The following is a 20,304-nucleotide window of genomic DNA, read 5'->3' as shown; positions in this document are numbered from 1 at the left end:
GGTCAAGGACACCTGTGCCATGAGCTTGTTTATTGGTGTGGCCAGGGCAGCAGTTAAGAAGGCTGCCCTGGGTGCGTCCCCAGCTCCGCCTGCAGGGTCCGACCTCTCTGAGGCCGGGGGCAGTCCAGGAGCCTGGCAGACCTGGCTCCGAGGTGGTGGGCACGTGTGCACCACACCAGGGGGCCCTGGTGTGCTGACGGCTGCCGAGCGGGCCCAGCGATGGGACCTGGCGTGGGCTCCGGCGTTTGAGACCTGTCCTCAGAAGTCCCCGAAGTTCACCGTGTAGGTCTCCACCGTGGTGAAGGGGAGCCCCGGGCCTGCGCCCCCCTCCCCCTCGTCCCACTCCTCCTTCTCCTCCTCCTCTGGCCCCAGCTCGGCCCCAAACTCCTCCGTCCCCAGTTCCGTCACCACCTCCGTGTAGGTCTCGGTCTCGGACTCGCCCCAGGCGGCCGTGGGCTCAGGTGGAAAGCCCCAGGGCCCCAGGGTGGAGTTGGGGCCAGAGGAGGGGGCCAGGGAGGGGGTGGGGGGCAGCATGGCGGGCAGCGTCGGGGTGGTGGCTGGGCCCGCGGTGGCGTTGAGGCGGCGAAGCCGCATCTGTTCACGCATGCGCAGCCGGTGCTGCAGGCGGCGGTGCTGCAAGCGTCGCTGCTGGGGGGTCATAGGGCGCGAAGGGTCGATGCGCGGGATGGGCCGGTTCCCGTTCATGGCCAGGATCTCCCGGATGCGCTTCCAGTTGGAGCGCGCCAGGACGAAGTTGCACTGGGTGGCCCCGATGTCGTAGTCCACGTTGCAGGTCTTGGCGCCGGGCGTGTAGCCCTCCGCCTGGGCCGTCACGCGGTACTCCCCGGGGTTCAGGATGCGCCAGTAATCGCCGCCAGGGGCTGCAGGGGGAAGGTGGGTTCAGCTGCTGGAGGGCACCCCACCCAGGCCCTAGGCCCCTCTGCTGGGCAGACCCCAGCGTCTGGAGGCACCCCGAGGAGCGGGGCGTGGGCAGGCCCAGGCTCACCTGCCAGGACCAACACAGATCGGGCCCCCACCTTGGGAAGTGGGGTAGAGGAGTGCCAGCAGGTACCTGTCTTCACGCCGTGGTTAACGCCACTCACGGAGATGGTGGCATTGGCAATAGGGATGCCCTGTTCATCCGTCACCACCCCCTTGATGCCGCGGTGAACCTGCAGGAAGGGGTGCGGCCGGGTGTCCACATGCTGACCCTGCGGCCTGCGCCCCTGCCCTGTCCAGGCCCCTCACAGCCCTTCCCCGCCTCCCCGATGCTGCCCCGTCCCCCCAGCCCCACCTGCTCCATGAAGGTGAGCAGGGCTTCCTTGTTGTTCTCCCACTCTCGGGGCAGCTCGCTCTCATGGGGGAACTTGTCACAGCCCAGGTAGATGGAGAGCTCCAAGCAGTTGGTGTGCAGGTAACTGAAGTCATTGATGGCTGGTGGGAGCAGACAGAACCGCAGTCACCCTCACCCCATCCCACACGCCCCACTGCGGCCCCGCCCCAGTCGACTCACTCCCGGATCTGGGGTTCCACTTGGCCCCGTTGACGATGCCCATGCCCCCGGTGTGGTCCTGTGCTTGGCACCCTCCCCGGTAGGGCTCGGTCATGGTGAGGTGGGTGGAGGCAAAGGAGATGGCCAGCCAGCGGAAGATGGCGTGGTCTGGGGTCTCCTGGGCCTCAGACACTTCGTCCTGGTCCTCTCCACGGGCGGCCGCCAGGGCCGCGGCCATCAGCTGCTCCTGGCTGGGTGTGCGCGCCATGTCATAGGGGTAGGACACGAGCCGCTCGCCACCATTCAGGTTTGCCCCCAGCACAAACGGGTTCTTCTCCATCCAGGCGATGATGGCACGGACCTCCGTGGACACCTGGGGGCGGCTCCAAGTGAGGTCTGGGCCATGGCTTCCACCGCCCTCCATGGAGACCCGTACCAGCCCTTCCACCCCTGTCCGCCCAAAGCTCTGCAGTCAGTGCCCGGAGCTGCAGGGCCCTGGCTGCTCCCCTGACCCTACTGGCCAGGCGGCGGCCTCACCGTGGCATCCGGGGAGAGGTAGCGTTCGGGGATGGGCAGGTTGTTGTTGGGAACCCGGTAAGGGACCCATTTCCTCTCCTCTGCTCCCCAGAGCACAGAGTTGAGATCCGGGAAGTCCTCGTAGATGTCGAAGCCCTCCTCAGTCCACAGACCCAGTGCCCAGTTCCCGAACTCTGAACCCTACGGGGCGTGGGGGGGTGGGGAGGTGGGGTGGGGGGTCAGCAATTGGGTGGTCCAGACTTGCCCCAAGCCATCCCCGCCCGCCCAGCCTGCCCCCAGCCCCCACCCCCTGCCTGCCCCCTGCACAAGTCACCACCCGAATCCCTCTTCCCTGCACCCACCATCTGCGCTGCCACCTCATAGCCATCGGGGTTCAGCGAGGGCACCAGGTGGATGCGCGTGTCGTGGACCAGGTTGCGCACGCGGGGGTTCCCGTCGCGGTACTCGCGGCACAGGTACTGCATGAGCAACAGCAGCAGCTCGCGGCCTAGGACCTCGTTGCCGTGGATGCCGGCTGTGTAGCGGAACTCCGGCTCCCCTGCAAGGGCAGGACCTCAGCAACCACTCAGCCTACCGAGGGGGGCGTGGGCAGCTGAGGAGGAACCAAGCTGGCCTCACTCTGAGGGCTGGGCAACTGAGGCTTGTAGGGCCAGCAAGGGGGGTTTCCGAGGGCAGGCAGAGGTGAGCTGTAGTGCCAGGGCCTTGCCTCTACTCTGTGGGGAGGGCCAGGCCTCAGGGGGCTATGGAGGCCTCACCCAGCTCATGGTCCCCAGGGTTGTCGGAGATCTCCATGGCGTAGATCTTGAGCCCGCGTGAGCTTTTTCCCAGGCTGTATGTACGGGTGATTGTGGGGCACTCCTCATTCACCACCTTCATCAGCTGGGCATGGGAGAGGACCCCGTCACACAGCCCAGCACCCACCTCCCCAGGGACCATGGCCCCCGCATTGCCCGTCTGCTCCCTGAGAAGGACTCATGATAGGAATGGCCCCTGTCCGGGAACCTGGCCCTCGATGCTAGTGTGGGGTGGAGGGTTCCTCCTTCCCGAAGTGAGGGCCAGCCCACTTCCCTTGGGGGCCGTGTTGGGGAGGGGAGCAGAATGGAGCTCCCACACGAGACCCCGCGAGCCAGGAACCTGAGCTCTGGACAGGACCCTCTGCCCTGGGACGAGCACCCACCTGGCGCATGTCCTTGTAGCTGTGGTGCCGGAAGTCCAGGTCATCGGTGGTGACCACCTCATTCTGTGCATAGTAGCTGTAGACAGCTGCAGAGGGTGGACAGGCAGGGCCCTGAGCTGGTCAGCTGCCAGCCCAGCCCCAGCCCCCTAGCCGCCCCTCCAAGCCCCTGCCCCCGCCAGCACTCACGGGACACGGGGCAGCCCAGCACCTCTAGGCGCATGCACAGGCTGCCATTCCAGGTGAGGGGGTACACACGGATGAAACGGGCTACCACTGGCTCCGGGAGCTCGCTCAGAACGGGCGTGTCCTTGTCCACATTCCCATGGAAGGTCTGGGGAGAGGCAGGCCTCAGAGCAACACCCCATGCTGGGCCAGGGCCCACCTGAGGCCCAAATGCTGGGAGCGAGCTGAGGGCTCAAGTACCCACCATTTCCTCGTAGCCGTTGGTGTACATCACCCATGTCTGGCTGTCATTGCTGAAGCCCACGAAGAAGGAGGTCACAAAGTCGTCACTGGAGAGCGACAGTGGTCAGCGGTCAGGGCAAGGCTGGTCTCCGGCCTGGGTCCTAGGCCGTCAGATGGCTGATGCCCCTCTCCTGGGCCCAAGCACTTAAGAGTTGGCAGGGGTGTGTAGTGCTGCCTGGCATCAGGAGTGGCTCCCGTGCCCGCTGCATGGCCAAGGAGGGGGCTGAGGCCCGGGGGGCCCACAGGAGTGTCTGGAGTGGAACTGAGGTGGGCCTGGGGCTCCCCACCCCCCCGAGTGCCTGTGAGCCACGTACTGGACGCTGGAGTCGCGGCCCTGAGTGATGACGCCTGTGAACCTGGTGGTCCTCCTGGTGTCCACCTCGATCCATTGGTTCTGCGCATCGTCCTCGGCACACCACGCCCCGTCGTAGTAGTCGTCCTCGACAGCACCCGCCTGCTGGTCAGCGGGGAGGCTGAGCGGGTGGAGGAGCCCAGCCGGCCAGGAGAGGGGCCCCTCCCAACACCCACCTGCATGTTGAGCCGGCCCCGCTGGGCGCCCAGGCCATGGCGCAGCATGGAGGAGGCTCGAATCTGGTTGTCCTCGATGCGGTGCGACTCCATCCCGATGGGGGGGCACTCTGAAGACAGACCCCAGGCTGGTGGCCCGTGGCTCCATTCCTCCCTCCACCCACCTCAGAACTGAGGACCCCAGAGCCCTCTCTCATGTCGGGGAGCCAGTCAGGGCAGCTCCACCCAGGCTGTGCTCCCCTCCCTGGCCTCAGCCTTCCCCAGAGAACAGGCTGATGACGCCCTGCTCCAGGGCCGTGGTGCACAGGACATCCCGGGACAGCCATCCCAGGGCCCAGCCACCCCAGGCCTCATCCACACGGGCGTCTGCACACCAGCCTGTGCCATGAGCTCTGTGCCCTGGGGTTGGGCCCCGGGCAGAGCCACTCCAGGCCCCAAGAGCTTACGAGCAGGAAACGGTTCTAGAGGCCTGGAGTGTCGGCAGGAAATCCAGGTTGGGGACCTACGTGTGCCCTCGGGTGGGTCACGTGCCCCAGGCCCACCCTGCACACCCTGTGCCCACACTCCCAGGCCCCTTACTCACTGATTTTCTCTGCTGGAGCCCACTCTTCCTCCTCGCCCTTCCGGGGCCCTGAGGACAACAAGAGAGGACTTGGTGCCGAGGGTCCTGGGGCCCAGGAGCCCAGAGTTCTGCCACCAGGACCTGGCCGAGTGGCCCAACCCCAGCCCCAGACACACCTTTGTGGTCCTTGCCTTTCTCCAGCGTCCACTTGTCATCGGTCTCCTCCCGCTTGGGGCTGCTGCCCTCCTTTTTGGGTTTCTCTGGAAGGTGGAAGGTGGGAGGACCTGTCCCTCAGCATCAGGCTTCCCGGGGCTTGTGGGGGCAGCAGGCTGAGCTGGGCAGGTAGGGGGAGGCAGGGGGAGGTGGGCAGGGGCAGTCTGATTCCACTCACTCAGCTCCTCCTTCTCTTCGTCAGTCTCCAGCTCAGAGGCAGGCTTCGGCGGGCTGGGAGGCCGGAAGTAATAGTCCACTGGGGGAGGGAGAGCCCTGCTGAGATGGCCAGCTGCTGCTCCCAAGGCCCCCCAGCTGCTCCCAGGGCCCCCCAGCTACACCCAGGGCGCCCGCGACGATGAGGAAGTGGGGTCAGTGGGCGTTGAAGAATCCACACAGGCCCAGAGGAGGGGGAGGTCCTCTTGGGCCGAGAGGCCACCTGGGCTCAAGTGGGGCTGGAAGACCCCAGGAAGTCAGCAGCCCCACCCAGCAGGGCTCGGCCTGGGGAAAGGTGGGCTGGGCCGGGCAGTGAGTGACAGTGGCACCAGTGACCAGGAGGGGTGAGTCACGAGGGCTGAGCCGGGCCAAGGCTTGGAGGGTTAACGGGACAGGAAAAGGACAAGGACCTGCGAGGCCTGCAGCCAGGGAGGGGGGAGTCATCCCAGGGGACAGGGAGCTGGAGGGAGGGGTTGCAGAGCGGGGAGGAGAGGCGGGAGCAGAAGGCAGAGCAGAGTCAGGAACCAGGAAGGTGTCAAGGGGAGGCCCAGCCTGAGCAAGGAGAGGAATGAGGGCAGCAAGGCTGGTGGCACGTGGGGACGTCGGGGCACTGCCTCCGAGCTGGCCCCGGGCACTCACTGTCGTCATAGTCGGGAATCACGTAGCCGTCCCCATAGTCGGGGGGCAGAAGGGGCTTCGCAGGCAGCTCTGTGGAGAGGGGAGGCAGTGGGCACAGAGCCCCTGGAAGGACTGCCCCCGCCCCCCTGCCCCATCCTACCGATCCTCTCCTCCTCCTCTGGGGCCTCGACCCCCTGCCCCGGGGGCTCCGCCTTCTCCTCGGGGTGCTCGAGCCAGGGCCTCTCGGGCCTCCTCCTGCTGGGGGGCGGTCTGGGCTGCTTCTGGCGCCGGATGTACTCGACTGGGGGAGAGGGTGGGCTGAGCGGGGGGAGGCAGCAGGACTGGGAGGGGTCCCCAGGGGGGTCATCCGTGGACCCCCAGGGCAGGGTCTGGATCTGGATGGGACGGTGGGGCCAGTGGTGGCTGGACAACTGGGGTCCTACTCACAGTCCTCGTAGTCCTCCCTCTCTATCTGGTCGTTGTAGTCCAGGGTGGGCTGCTCCTGCTCCAGCTCCTCCTCCGGCTCTGGGGGGAGACACAAGCACACGGGCAGCCCCTACCGGCCCCTGGAAGCCCAGCCAGCCCAGGTGGTCGGTCTCCCACTCACCAGGGTGGTGCTCCAAAGGGGTCTCTCCTCCGGGACCCGGCCAGGGACCTGGGAGGGCCCCACCTGCAACACAAACCCAGCGCAGTAGACAGAGGCCTGGGGGGCCAGGGGTCGCTCCTGGGCCCTGCTGACACCCGGAGGCCTCACTCCCTCCCCGGAGGCCTCAGCACCCTGCTGGCACTCCCAGGGCGATTGCTGGTGGTAATCTGGGGAGCCCAGCAGCACACAAGGGGTGGCTCTGAGTGGGATCCAGGGGACAGATCCCAGGACAGTGGAGAGCAAACCCCCAGCGAGGCCACCAAGCCCCCACCCACCACCTGAGGGAGCTCCACCCCAACTGCGGGGGCCCTGAGGGACCCCCTCACCCCTCGCTCCCTGCAGCCCAGCAGGGCAGAGCCCACCACCCAGAAGAGCTGACACACACACCTTCCTCCTGCAGCAGCTCCTTGGGGCTGGGGCTGAGGGGCGGGGGCAGTGGCCACCATGGGGCTTCTGAGGGGGTCGGAGTCGGGGGCCTCTTCCCAGCCAGGGGCCTCTTGGTGGCTTTGGGTGGCTTCTCCTTGGGCCTCTTGGTGGCCTTGGGTGGCTTCTCCTTGGGCCTCTTGGTGGCCTTGGGTGGCTTCTCCTTGGGCTTCTTGGTGGCCTTGGGTGGCTTCTCCTTGGGCTTCTTGGTGGCCTTGGGTGGCCTGGGGGATCCCTCCAGCAGCTTCCTGGCCGCCTTGGGGCCTTTGTCCTTCTTTCCTTTCTTCCCTTTGTCTTTGGGCTTTTCCGGAGGCGCTGACCAAGATGCAGATGTAGGGCCCATCAACAGGAGAAGCCGCTCTGTGCCCCTGGGCCCCCCCACAACCCTAACGCTCCTGTTTACCCCACATTTCCCAGGTCAGAAAACTGAGAGATGACGTCACCTGCCCCATGACAGAGCTGGCCTTGGAACCCAGGGTTCTGTCTGCAAGACTGCTGTCAGCACATCTTGGCTCAGGGCACACACACCCACCCTCACTGTGAAGGCTCCGCTCCCATGAGCAGGCCCTCGTCCTCCCACCAGTCACAATCCACCTTCCCAATATGTCCCCTCGGCCAGTCAGGGAGTGGTGTTCGGTGCTGAACATAGAGAGTGCCAGGTGACTAAGCCCTCCAGGTCTGGGGGGCACCCCAGTCTCAAGGGGGAGGCAGTCTCCTCCCTGCCAACTGCCGCCAAAACAAAGGGCACGGTGGGTGTGGGGGGCACTGCTGGGCTCAGGCGTGCTCTCAGGGGCACCTATGGCAACGCCCTATGAGAAGTACGGGCCAGGGGTGGTTGGAACCATAACCAACAGGGGGTCTGGGCCACACAGAGGACAGGGACCCGCGAGGCAGCAGCTGAAGCGGGGCAGGGCAGGGGCCTGTATGCTGCTGAGAATTCAAACGGGGTTGGGGGCCAAGGGGGGGAAACACAGGAAAATGCAGAGTGCAGACGGTGGGGAGAAACAGGGCTGCCCCCAGCAATATCCAAGCCTGGAATGTGAGCTGGAGGTGGGGGAGGCACAGAGGGTCCCGGGACTGCCCCCCGCCCCCAAGGGTAGGAGCCAAGAAAGAGCTAGAGTGGGGGCGGAGGCTGCTGAGCTCAGGAAGGAAGACCTTTCCACCCTCCCAAAGGCACACAAGCAGCTAAGATTTATCGACCACTGATTGCGTAAGAGGCCAAAGGAATGCCTTGGGGATGCATCATCTGACTGAGTTCCCCCAGGGAGCCCTGTGGGAGGGTCTTCCCCCCACCGCTGAGCTGGGGGGGAGGGAAGGTGCATGCAGGAGGGTGCAGGCAGCCTCTAGGGTCGGCTGAGCCTGGGACGCTGGTGGTGAGGAGCAGTGTGTGCCTTAGAGGCTGAGGGGCCCCACTGGGACAGCAGGGGTTTCACAGTGCAGACTGGGGAGGGGCAGCCAAGTCCCCTGTGGCTCAGGCCTGGCCCCTGGGTGGTTGGGAGCTGGGGACGAGGTGTTGGGCCCATCAGAGCTTCTGGGCAGCAGACCTGCCGCATGTGTCTGGTGCCCAAAGGGCTACGGGCCAGCGCTGGCCGCGGCCTGGCACGGAGCCCCCAGACATCTGGGCAGTCCCGTGCTTTTCAGAACCGTTCCTCACGCCAGGCGGCTGGACAGCGGCCAGCCCTGAGGAGGCCGCCAGTCCCACCTGAGGCGCGCGGTGCCAGGGCCCCATCCCGCCAGGGGCACCCCTGCGCGGGCACTTACCCTCTCCGTCCACCCTCGGGCGCGCCCCCTTGCCCCCGGCCTGGGCTTTGCGGAGGCGCAGGGTGGGCTCAGGGGGCGGTGGTTCCAGGCCGCCCTCGTCCTCCCGCGGCCCGGGCTCCAGCTCCGACAGGAAGCCCTCGAGGAACTCCTCGATCTCGTCGTCCGTCAGCACCGTCTGCGGGCGCCCCCCGGGCAACAGCGCCAGCAGCGCCAGCAGCGCCAGCAGGGGCGCCCGGCGCACCGCCGCCATGGCGCGCACGCCGGGGGGACCGGGGGCCGGGGCCGGGTGGGGCGTGGATGGGGAGGGGGCGTGGGGGCTCCCGGGTGGAGCGCGGGAGGAATCCGGGGTGGAGCGCGGGGTCTCCGGGGTGGAGCGCGGGGTCTCCGGGGTGGGGCTCGGGGTCTCCGGGGTGGGGCGCAGGAGGAATTCGGGGTGAGGTGCGCGAGGAATCCGGGGTGCGGCGCGGGAGCTCCGGCCGGCAGTGGCCCGTGGACCGGTGGGGACGCGGACGAGGCGGGGGACTCCGAGGCGCTGGTCCGGCGGAAAGCTCGGCCCGCGTGGCGCGCTCTGGCGCGGACCGCCCTCTCCAAAGCTCCGGCGGCGGCCTGGGCGGGGGCGTCGGGGCTTCCGGAACCGGCTCCCCAACCCCTGGGGTAGGAGGAGGAGCCGGGCCTGGATGGAGGGGCTGCGGGGCGGGCGGGCGGGCGGGCGGGGGGGCGCTAGCGGTCCGGGCGCAGAGCGCTTGGCGCTTCCCGAGCGGGATGGGGGCGGCGTCCCGGGCTGGAGGCCTGCACCTCGGCCGCAGGGCCTGCGGGAAGGGCGGTTGGAGAGGATGGGAGGTCCCGCGGGATCAGGACGCCAGGTACCACCGCGTCCACTGGAGGGAACCGGCAACGCGAGTAGCAGAGCCAAGCGCGAACTCTGGCCTCCGGGATCCTCCCATCTCAGCTACGGGAGGGTCCTGTGGGCGCCTGGCCAACCCGTGTTTCCAACTCTCTGGAGCCTGGGGCTGGCAGCTCTGTCGTTCAGACATCAACTGATCTCCCAGGTCCATGACAGCCGGCCCTGCGCCTCCCGGGGGCGGCCCTGCTCTCCTGAACGCAGGCCAGCTGCTCTGCTGGGGTGGGAGCCCCAGGTGAGGGTCCCCCTCGGTCTCAGGTCCTGGCCCAGCAGGTCACGCTTGGAGAAGGGCAGAGACGGAGCAGGTTGGGCAAGAGCCTTTTTATGAGGTTGTCTGTATAAATCACAGGAATAGACTGTCCCGGTGTGTGTGTGTGTGTGTGTGTGTGTGTGTGTAAAAACGTGACACTCACACAGCGATCTCCATACAGGTGCAAAGGGCTCTTACCCACTCCGGCACTCCCAGCTGCTGGGGAGGGGTGCCTGGACCCCAGTGAAGAACCTGACCAGGAGGTGGCAGGCTGCGGCCTCTCTTGAGCGGATGGCACAGCCTCCGGTGACGCCAGGTCAGATCAAGGGCAGGTGTTAGGGGCCACACCTGTGAGCCCAGCTCCCCGTGGAAGACATGGGGCCTCAAGGGCAGAGGAAGACTGTGCCCAGAGGAGGCGACCAACTGGGGAGAGTGTGCCTTTACCCCGGGAGGCTCCATGGGATGTGCCCGTTATGTGCCACCCAAATGGGACATAGGCTCCCCCACCCCATTTCTCTCACTATTTCCCACAGTGGACATAGCCTCACCTCTATGGACCCACTGCTCTCTGCCAGGTGACGTGCCAGACAGCCATTCTCTCCTTCCTCTCCTCTTACTAGAACCCAGAACACAGGCCCGGCCATACCTGGGCCCCGCAGGGCCCTGGGCAGCTAGAGCCAGCAGCAGCTGTGGGAAGGGTTGCTGGCTGCACCTGGGACTTGGAGCAGGACCAGGAGGGCTTTGCCATCTCTCACCTCCTCCTTGCCAGGCCCTTCCTTCGCTTCCCACTGGCTCAGCCAGGTACTTGCGTTTTAAAAAATAAATATTTTTATTGATTTCAGAGAGGAAGGGAGAGGGAGAGAGAGATAGAAACATCAATGATGAGAGAATCATGGATCGGCTGCCTTCTGCATGCCCCCTATTGGGGATCGAGTCCAAAACCTGGGCATGTGCCCTGACGGGGAATCAAACCCTGACCTCCTGGTTCATAGATTGATGCTCAACCACTGAGCCACGCTGGCCGGGCAGCCTTGTACTGACTTAACAAGGCAGTGGGACTGTGTCAGAGCTGGGCCCTCTGATGGCTGTGTCACCTTCTGCTCCTCACCTGTGTCCTTGAGTGCAGGTTGGACAGGTCCTGCTTAGCTATGCCTCGTACAACTTCAGGACTATCTTCCCTGGGAGACAAGTGTGCTGGGCTCGCAGCCCCCATCAGGCCTTACTCCTGGCTGTGCCCGCTCTGCCATGTGCCCCCAGGCTGGCCTGGCAGCAGGCGGATGAAGCCAGCTCTAACCATACATGTCCTCTGTGAGCCTTGAATCACACTGCTCAGGCTCTCATGGAATCTGCTCTCTGGCCCCTGCGGAGTGGGAGGCAGGGAGGCCGAGGCTGGGGAGCGTCACTCCTCCAGGCCGGCTCAGCTGGCTCCCACATGGATCAGATTTGGGCCCGCAAGCTCTGCCAGGGAAAATAGAAGCCATGAAAGCATTAGGAAGGAATAGAAAGAGCCTTTTTCTCAGCCACAGTGACTCACCAACAGGAACATGAGCAAAGGCCTCCTGGGTGCCCTGGATCCTGGTGGGGGCCAGGGAGTGGGGGGGGTCCTTCACCCTGAGGGTCTGGGCAGGTGGAGAGGAGGGGTGACTGCTCTCCATGCCAGGTACGTGGGGGGGCTGAGACCCCCTTAGCTTTAGGACCATGCCACAGCCCCTCAGACCCAGGCTGTGTCTGGGTGCAGGAAGGCAGCATCGAAACCAACTCCCCGGAGAGAGGCAGGTGGGGGTGGGAGGCTCCTGCCCCCGTGGCTGCTGCTCACCCTTCCAGGGTCCAGTGCCCACCCCTAGGCAGAGCATCTGTGTCCTTGTCTAAGGACTCTGTGGGCCAGTCTGGGGGTCTGCTGGACACCCTAGGAACCCCCCTCCAGCTTCCTCCCTCCTAGGGAGGGTCTGCCTGAGGGACCGAAGTAGAACTGGCTTGTCAGGGAGGGAAGATAACAGGCCACTCAGGCAGATCTACCCTTGCTGCTCCCAGAGGGGGAAGGAGACTCATTGGGGAGCCAGGATGGGGTTCCCCGACCCAGGGATGGGGACAGAGTCATCTCAGAGGCTGTGCAGTCCGAGGCCCCGCAGGCTGCAGAGCGGGGCAAAGGGGGCATGTAGGCAAAGCTGGCACACGGGCACCAGGGCTGCCTTACCTCATGCCCCTCCCCCCACCCCAGCAGAGTCTGAAGCTCCCGCACTGGAGTGAGCAGGAATGGAACCCACCCTCTTCCCGCTATTCGGGGCCAGGCCCACAGACAGGGAGGGGCTGCTGAGACAGACTGACTTGCTCACACTGCAGACAGAACAGCTACCCATCCCCACCACAGGCTTCCTGCTTCCTCCCCATCTCAGAAGCCCGTCCTGAGTGAGCAGCTCCTCCCTCACCTGTGAGGGGCCAGGGGCTCCGGGTGTGACCCTGGTGGACCCTCTGCCCCACCTGCACACTCCTCATCAAGCAGGCCCAGCTGGGACCAGGAGGCCTGAGGGTCAGTCCCATCCCAGCTGTGAGCTCCAGGAAGCTGGGAGGGGCTGGGCTTGCTCCTGGAGCCTCCATCTCCCGGCATCCAGGGAATGCAGAGGCTGGAGGACAGGTCCTGAGCCCAGGGGCCTCTCCATGAAGATCCTCTACTGACCCCCGCAGGGAATTTATCCCTGCCCCCATGTGAGAGGTTTCCCAGAAATCTCTGCAAGCTGGATGCCATACCTCAGCTTCCAGAGTCCCAGGCCATCCTGCCAGGAGCTGCCATCCATTTCATGCCATTGTGGCTGGAAAGTGAGAAAAATCAGCACCCTCCACCCCCTACCCCCGCCCACACCCTCTCCAATGGCAGCAGCCTCCTCACCTGGGTCCCAGGCCATTTGCACGTGTCCCTGGTGGCTCGCTTGTCATGGGGCCGGTCTCTACAGAGCAGTCAGCAAGGTGCCCAGAGATGCAGCCTCCCCCTGGAGGGTCAGGAGGAGGGCACAGGAGTCAGCGAGGGGCCCTGGGACAGAGGATACAGGTGGGCACTGGCCCAGGAATGGAGTCCTGCCTTGGGGTCTCTGCCCCAGGCTGAGTCCCCACATCAGTCTCCAGTGCAGGCCCCGGCACGTGGGCAGCACCCGGGCAGCGATTGATGCTCCTGAGTGCGGGCCCATCCTCCCCATGGCTCAGTGAGGAAACCGAGGCCCAGCGAGAAGTGACCTGTCCAGGTCACAGCACCTCAGAGACGGAAGGAGTTCGGTGAGGCCAGACCGAATCTCTCTGCATTCAGGGTCCCTAGACTCGGGCCATCGGGCCACGGGGCACCAGCCCCTCCTGGTGCCTCAGCCTGGGCAGAGGTGGGACCTCTCCAGCTAGCAGGGCCAGTGTGCCAAGTTCTAGCTGGGCAGCCGCAGGATGAGGGACTGAGAGGAACAGGGTCTGGGAGGCCTGGAGGAGACTGTCCTGGGTGCTCGGGCCTTGGAGGCAGCAGCTCAATCACTGGAGGCCAGGCCCCAACGGGAGGGAAGCCACGATACTGAGACGGCAAGTGGAGCCTGCGAAGTGCCTTCCTCCGTGGCTCCGCTCCCCAGCATGACTCTTGGGGGTGGAGACCCAGGATCCCCGGCCCTGGACAGCAGGCTCCAGGGTCAAGCCCCAGCCCATCCCAGCCTCCTAAAGTCCTGGGTCTGTCTCCAGAACTCGGGAGAAGGACCCAGGCCTGCCCTGCCCTCTGCCCCTCCCTCTGGTGGGAGGGGCTAGAAGCAACCCTTGTCTGCAGCCTGGCTATTGGGGCCCACAAGGAGGTGGTTCCTGAGCCAGGGGCCCTGGGGTCTCCTGACGATGTCTTGCCATGTGCACAACCGGCAGAGCAATTTCCTTGGTTTCTGACAACTTGAAAACCACTTGTGATTTTCCACTGTCAGTGCCCCCGCCCGGCTCCCCAGGCCCAGACTGCTGAGCGAGCAGAGTTCACCCAAATTCCTTCCACTCACCACAGGACCCAGCCCCTGGGGAGAGTGGGGGGTCACCGCAGCCGTGGGGAGGGGGGCTGCCTGGCTGAGGGGGCGGGAGGCTGGCTTCCAGGGCCGTGAGTAATTCAGCAGCCGGAAGACAGGGGCGTGGGAGGAAGCATGAGGAGACCTGTGTGAGTCCATGGGTGGAGAAAGGAGGGTTTTCAGCTCCAGACAGGGTCTCCTGAACCAAAGATCACCCCGTCATCTCCATGCACTCCCGAAGGTTAGATGCAGGAGTTAAAGAGAACATCAATGTATTAAAAGAAAACAGGACTCTGTGTTTATATTCTAAGCAGAGGCTGTAGAAGAAAAAAAAAGATCAAGAATTTTGCTTGCATACAACTGTAGCTTTCTGTTTAAAATATACTGAAAATGAAATTAAAAGGCAAACAAAACCACAGGAAAGGAATTGCAACCCCTAGGTCAGAGGTGAGCATTTTAGGAGCTGGCCAAGGCCTGAGCCTCCGTTTCCCTCCTCTGGGTCGTGGGTAACAACGACACCACCTCTGCCTTGTGAAACGGCACAAGGATTCCCTGTGATAAACCTGAGAAGTTATGCCTGAAAAATAGAAAGTCTTGGTAAAGGAAAAATGTTAAATAAAGTTCTTTACTCCTTTCCAGCCAATTTGATTTTGTTCCTGTTTTTTAAAAGTGAGCTATGAGCCGGAACCGGTTTGGCTCAGTGGATAGAGCGTCGGCATGCGGACTGAGGGGTCCCAGGTTCGATTCCGGTCAGGGGCATGTACCTGGGTTGCGGGCGTGTCCCCAGTGGGAGATGTGCAGGAGGCAGCTGATCGATGTTTCTTTCTCATCGATGTTTCTGACTCTCTATCTCTCTCCCTTCCTCTCTGTAAAAAATCAATAAAATATATTAAAAAAAAAAAGAAAAGTGAGCTATGAGACCCATTTAGGCCATTCACAGAAGGAGAAGCATGAGTGAACAGTAACCATGCAAACAGGCTGACCTACTAAAAGGCATGAAAATGCAAATTAAAATATGCTGACCACTGCTTTCCTAGATCAAAGATGAAAAGACGTCCCAGTGTGGGCGGGGCTGGGAACTGCTCTCATGCAGGACCACTGGGCTGCAAAGAGTAGAAACCCACTGTGGCAGCTAAAGTGCACCCACTGGGCGGTCAGGGACCCCGGGCAGCTGTGGGTGAGAGGCCCTCATCTGAAATCTGAATCCGTGAGCTGAGAAAGCAGATGCCAGTGTGTGTGTGTGTGTGTGTAGGGGGGGGGGGGGGGAGATGTCAGTCCCTGGTTCTCAGGCTTCCGGGTTTGGACCACCAGATTTCCTGGGCCCCCGGCTTACAGACAGCAGACCGCTCCATAATCATGTGGCCAATCCTTCATAATAAATCTCTCTCTATATCCTTTAGGCTCCGTTTCTCTGGGAACCCTGCACTTGGTTGGGTTCTGTCCTGTGGGCCATGGGGCTTCCTGCAGCTGAGTGTAGACAGAGAGGCCAGGGCCTGTGGTGCAGGGGCTGTGGGTGCAGGGTGTTGGCCTAGGGACGAGGCTGGGCAGGGCCCTCCATCCTGGCCCGCAGATGTGGAGGGAGGAGCCAGCAAAGCCACTGGGTGGGAGCTGGAAGGTGGGAGCTGAGGGGCCTGGGAGGAACAGTGACAGGGGAGGGAGGGGAGGCTAGCGTGGGGCCTGCTCCGTGGACAGCTGGGCACGCACTGGGCAGCATGGACTTGGGGGTGACTGACGGGCCCCAGGAGGGAGTGTGTGGGGAGTGGGGCAGGGACCCCCCCCCCACCACCAGGTTTGGTGACAGACCAGATGTGAGGTGGTGGTGCCTGATCCCACTGTTGACCTAAACAAATATTTCTCCAGCAAAATCGGTTTATTCAGGAACAACAGAGAACATGGGGCCCAATGGCCAGACAATGGAGAGGAAACTGTGATGGACTGTTCTCTGAGGGCTCAGAGAGCCACGAGGGCCAAGAGCACCCCCTGCTGGCCGCTCGGTGTCATTTCAGATGCCACTTTCCACACGAGCTGGTGCTGCGGGGCTTGCAAGGCCGCAGGGGCACATACCAGTGCATGGCTCCTGTCTACCGGGCCGGACACGGGTGGTCCAGCAACTTGCTTCCGGGACTGGGATTCTGCCAGCTGCCGTCCTCAGAGACAGGGCTGGAGACTGGGAAGCCCCAGGGCCTGCAGTGCCCCCTGCCCGCTCCACTCCCACCCCCACCCTGGCTGGCACCTCACCTGGCTAAAGCTTCGACTCCAGGACTCCTCCAGCTCCTGGCTATGGACCCACTGAACACTTTTCTTATGTCAAAGTTCTTTGTAATGCAAGTGATGTGTGCTCATTGTAGAAACATTAGAAAACACGGAAAGGCAAAATAATAAATGCTGACGATAAGTTGTATTATAAGAAATGCTGACGATAAGTTGTACCGCATTTCAGACCACCCCACTCCCCAGAGGAACAGGTAACAGTTTGTTAGACGGTCGGCCAGCTGTTTCGGAAGCACATAGATGGGAGGTCTGTGGTGGAACCAGGAGCACCGAGTCACATCTGTGAGATAATAATAAACATACACAGGACAAAAACCGTACACCTATGGATGAGGACAGTGCGGGGGGGCGGGGGGTAAGGGCAGAAGGGGGGGTGGGAACCGGGTGGAGGGGAGCTATGGGGGGAAAAAAGAGTAACAACTGTAATAATCTGAACAATAAAGATTTAGTTGCCGATACCGGTTTGGCTCAGTGGATAGAGCATCGGCCTGCGGACTGAAGGGTCCCGGGTTCGATTCCGGTGAAGGGCATGTACCTGGGTTGCGGGCACATCCCCAGTAGGAGATGTGCAGGAGGCAGCTGATCGATGTTTCTCTCTCATCGATGTTTCTAACTCTCTATCTCTCTCCCTTTCTCTCTGTAAAAAATCAATAAAATATATTTAAAAAAAAAAGATTTAGTTAAAAAAAATAAACATACACACCTGTCTCTGCCCCAGTTCCTGGCTCAGAGCTCTGGAAACCCTTGGGACTTCCTCGGTGAAAGGAGTGTGCTTTGTTCTAATGAGAGGAATCCGGGTGGGTCCCTGGATGGGGCTGGTCACCCCAAAGACCAGGCCACGGTGTGAAGCTTGGAACCTCAGCCCTGCCCCCACCCTCGGGAGGGGAGACTGTTGATGATGGATCCCACCTGTGTGATGAAGCCTCCTGACGATCCTTGAGGTACAGGGTTCAGGAAGCTTTGAGTTGTTACACGTCTATGTGAGGGAGGCACAGCCACCTCTGGGCTCAGGACTCTGCCAGGCCTCGCCCTGTTACCTCCTCATATAGCTGTCTTTGTGCGTCCTTGGTAATGAGCTGGTAATCTAGTAGGTAAGCTGTTTACCTGAGTCCATTCTAACAAATTATCAAATTCATCTATGCTTCTAACCGACCAATTTATAGCTGGTTGGTCAGAAGCACAGGTGCCAACCTGGACACAAGGTTGGCATCTAAGTGTGTGTGTGTGTGTGTGTGTGTGTGTGTGTGTGTGAAGTGACTGAGTAGAACTGTAGGACCTGTCAACAATATTCTTTTTCCATTCTCTATCCACCCCACTAACACGAACCACTTATTACCACTTATAATTACTGCTAATCAATTCCCCCTGGCCAAAGAAGCCCAGACATGAAATTATATGTCACTATACTAATTTTACTCCAAATATTCTTCATCATAACATTTCTGCCACAGAGTTTATCTTAATTTATATCCTATCCAAACCACACTGGTTCCCTTATTACCACCTGGCTGGTGGCACAGAGTTGTTACATGTGGAAAGCCTGCACATCAGCGTCAGAAGTGCTGTGTGAGAGAGGAGAGCATAGCTGTGTTGCTCCAAGACATGATTACACTGCTGTTCAATCTCAGGCAAGATACTTGACCTCTCTGCGTCTCCATCTCCTCCCTAGTGAATTACAATGGGAACATGGATGTCATCCATGGACAGGAATGGTCTGGGCCTCAGTGAGCTCACTGATGCCTGGGAAGTGCCTAGAACAGTGCCTGGCAGAGAGCACTGACCTCGTTATGTGCATATGCACTTGCTTAAAGACATTTGTAATCTACCACAAAGTCCAGAGCTGAACCTGGGTCAGGGTAGCAGGGTAGCAGGGTGAATGGTGGCCCCTCAAATTCATGTTCATGTGGATCCTTGAATTCGACCTTATTTGGAATAAAGATCTTTGCACATGTAATGAAGAATTTCAAGATGAGGTCATCCTGAATTAGGGTGGGACCTAGATCAAATGACAGGTACCTTTATAAGAAACGAGACGGGACCGGCCAGTGTTTCTCAGTGGTTGAGCATTGACCTATGAACCAGGTGCTCATGGTTCGACTCCTGGTCAGGGCACATGCCCGGGTTGCGGGCTCAATCCCCAGTGGAGTGTGCAGGAGGCAGCTGATTGATGATTCTCTCTTATGAATGTTTCTATGTCTCTATCCCTCTTCCTTCCTCTCTATCTAAAAATCAATAAAGAGAAAAAAATTTTTTTTAAAGAAACGGAGGAGGCAGCCATTAGAAATGGGGCAGAGACTGAGGGCTCAGCCACAGCCCAGGAACCCCAGGAGCCATCGGAAGCTGGAAGAGGCAGGAAGTGTTTGTGGGAGGTCTTTCAACACTTTCATCTTAGACTCTGGCCTCCAGACCTGGGAGAGAATAAATGTCTATTGTTTTAAGCCAGCTAGTTTGTGGTAATTTGGATAGCACCCCTGGGACACAAATACACCAGGTACTATGGACTGACCTGTGTGCCCCCAAATTCCTATGCTGGACCTCAATGTGACTATATTTGGAGGTGGGGCTCTAGGGGCTAATAGATTAAATGAGGTCATAAAGGTGGGGGCCTAATTTGATAGGACTGGTGGCCTTAGAAGAGGAAGAGATCTCTGTCTCCACACCTGCACAGAGGCCGTGTGAGAGAGAAGGTGGCCACCTCCAAGCCAAGAGGGGAGGCTTCTGAATGAAACTGCCTTGCCAGCACCTTGGTCCCAGACTTCCAGTCTCCAAAACGATGAGACATAAGTTTCTGTTAAAGCCACCGGTTCGTGGTATTTTATTATGTCGGCCTAGCTGACTGACATACCAGGTAACCTAGCCCTCAGTGATGTGGGGATCCCTCAGGAAGGCACGGCCGGCACCAGAGGCCAGCACGCTGGGCGCAGCGGCCCTCAGGAGCTCGATCCAGCAGCATGAGCAGTCCGACCACGTGTCACTGCAACGCTGCTGGCAAGCAGGCCACAGAAGACAGGAACCTGGAGGGGTGGCCCGAGAGCCTGGCAGCGTCCAGGCCCCGCAGGCCAAGGGCTGCGCCAACAGCACTGATGTGAACCACAAAGACGGTGCTCCCTGAAGGTCACGAGCTCTGAAAAATGACCCGCAGGGACCACGAGGAGCTGGACGTGGGAACAGGAAATAGCTGAATCAGATTCATCTTGGAAAATACAACTCATACATGTGGGTAAAATTAATCCAAAACACAGGATGAGACAGCATAGCATGGGACAGGGAGGGGGATGGCAACCCTCAGGGCAGTCGGAAGGGCCAGCAAGGAGCTCATCTGGGTACCCTCTCTGATTTTTTGGGGGTGGTCTTGGTGTGGGGAGCAGGAGGCTGGGGACATAGGCACTTGGGAACCCCAAGCCAGGGTTTTTGGAAATAGGGGCCTGAGGTCTTAGCTTCCTATCTGGCTGGACAATGACCTGGTGGTCCAGGGAGAGGAGCATTCCATCCATGACCTTGCCCGCTGGTGCCCAGGCCTCCACGCAGTGGGCACTGAGGCTCTCCTCACCCTCACAGAACCTCACTGCACCTGTGGAAGCCCTGTGTTCCTCAATTTTGCAAGTTGCTCAGTGCTTTAAATACTCACGTGTGATGGATCATTAAAAGCTGCCTCTGCCCCCCAGGACAGAACCCAGGTGCCCTGGCCAGAGACAGTGGACATTAGAAGAAAAGGAAATGGTCTTCTCAGGGGATAGAGGGCTGCTCCCTGAAAAGAGGTGGAACCCACCAGAGGGGTGGAACCGACCAAGGCTCCCACCCTTTACAGAGCCTCCTGGGTGTGTGTTCGGGGACTCAGGAGGGCAGGCTAGGAGCTGGTGTGGGAGGCTGAGCCCTGGGCGAGGCACCTGCCTCCCTCAGCCCCGTGCCCGCTGCATGTGGGGTGATGGAGGAGAAGGCTGAGACGGGTCCCATCTGGCCTCTCCCACCTAGTCTGCCACACTGCTCTAACCAAGAGACTCCAAAACGCAGTGCCTCAAGCAGGAGAGACACAGGAACGCTCAGTATCTCCAAGACGTCAGCTTTCCCAACCCCATCTGTAGATTCAGCGAAATCCCAATCTTGGAAGAGGAATTGCTGGCTGTGATTTTTTTTTTTTTTAATTGGATATGGTTGCCGAACTGGCTTTCAAAAAGACCTCCCACAAATTGCCAATTCCCTCACACCTTCAACACGTGTGATTAAGTGTTTAAACACTCGACAAGGC

General features: G+C 61.2%; 1 protein-coding gene across 1 annotated transcript; it reads right to left on the bottom strand.

Moving 5' to 3' along the window:
- Nucleotides 1–10: 10 nt before the first annotated feature.
- AEBP1 (AE binding protein 1) lies at nt 11–8,909 on the bottom strand. The gene is made up of 21 exons (XM_036327136.1): nt 8,636–8,909; nt 6,839–7,189; nt 6,413–6,475; nt 6,253–6,330; nt 5,966–6,106; nt 5,827–5,895; nt 5,153–5,230; nt 4,938–5,021; nt 4,783–4,830; nt 4,200–4,309; nt 3,986–4,125; nt 3,634–3,718; nt 3,393–3,537; nt 3,207–3,292; nt 2,785–2,908; nt 2,371–2,567; nt 2,030–2,209; nt 1,514–1,865; nt 1,295–1,434; nt 1,073–1,172; nt 11–881 (listed from the first exon to the last, which is right to left on the bottom strand). Exons 1-21 carry the CDS (start codon nt 8,883–8,885, stop codon nt 259–261), a joined length of 3,444 nt encoding a protein of 1,147 aa, XP_036183029.1. The 5' UTR covers nt 8,886–8,909; the 3' UTR covers nt 11–258.
- Nucleotides 8,910–20,304: the final 11,395 nt, after the last annotated feature.

Source organism: Myotis myotis, unplaced genomic scaffold, assembly GCF_014108235.1.
Source record: "Myotis myotis isolate mMyoMyo1 unplaced genomic scaffold, mMyoMyo1.p scaffold_m19_p_11, whole genome shotgun sequence".
NCBI lineage: Eukaryota > Metazoa > Chordata > Mammalia > Chiroptera > Vespertilionidae > Myotis > Myotis myotis.
Note: the sequence above shows the minus strand (reverse complement) of the source record. Positions and strands in the feature narration are given on the sequence as shown.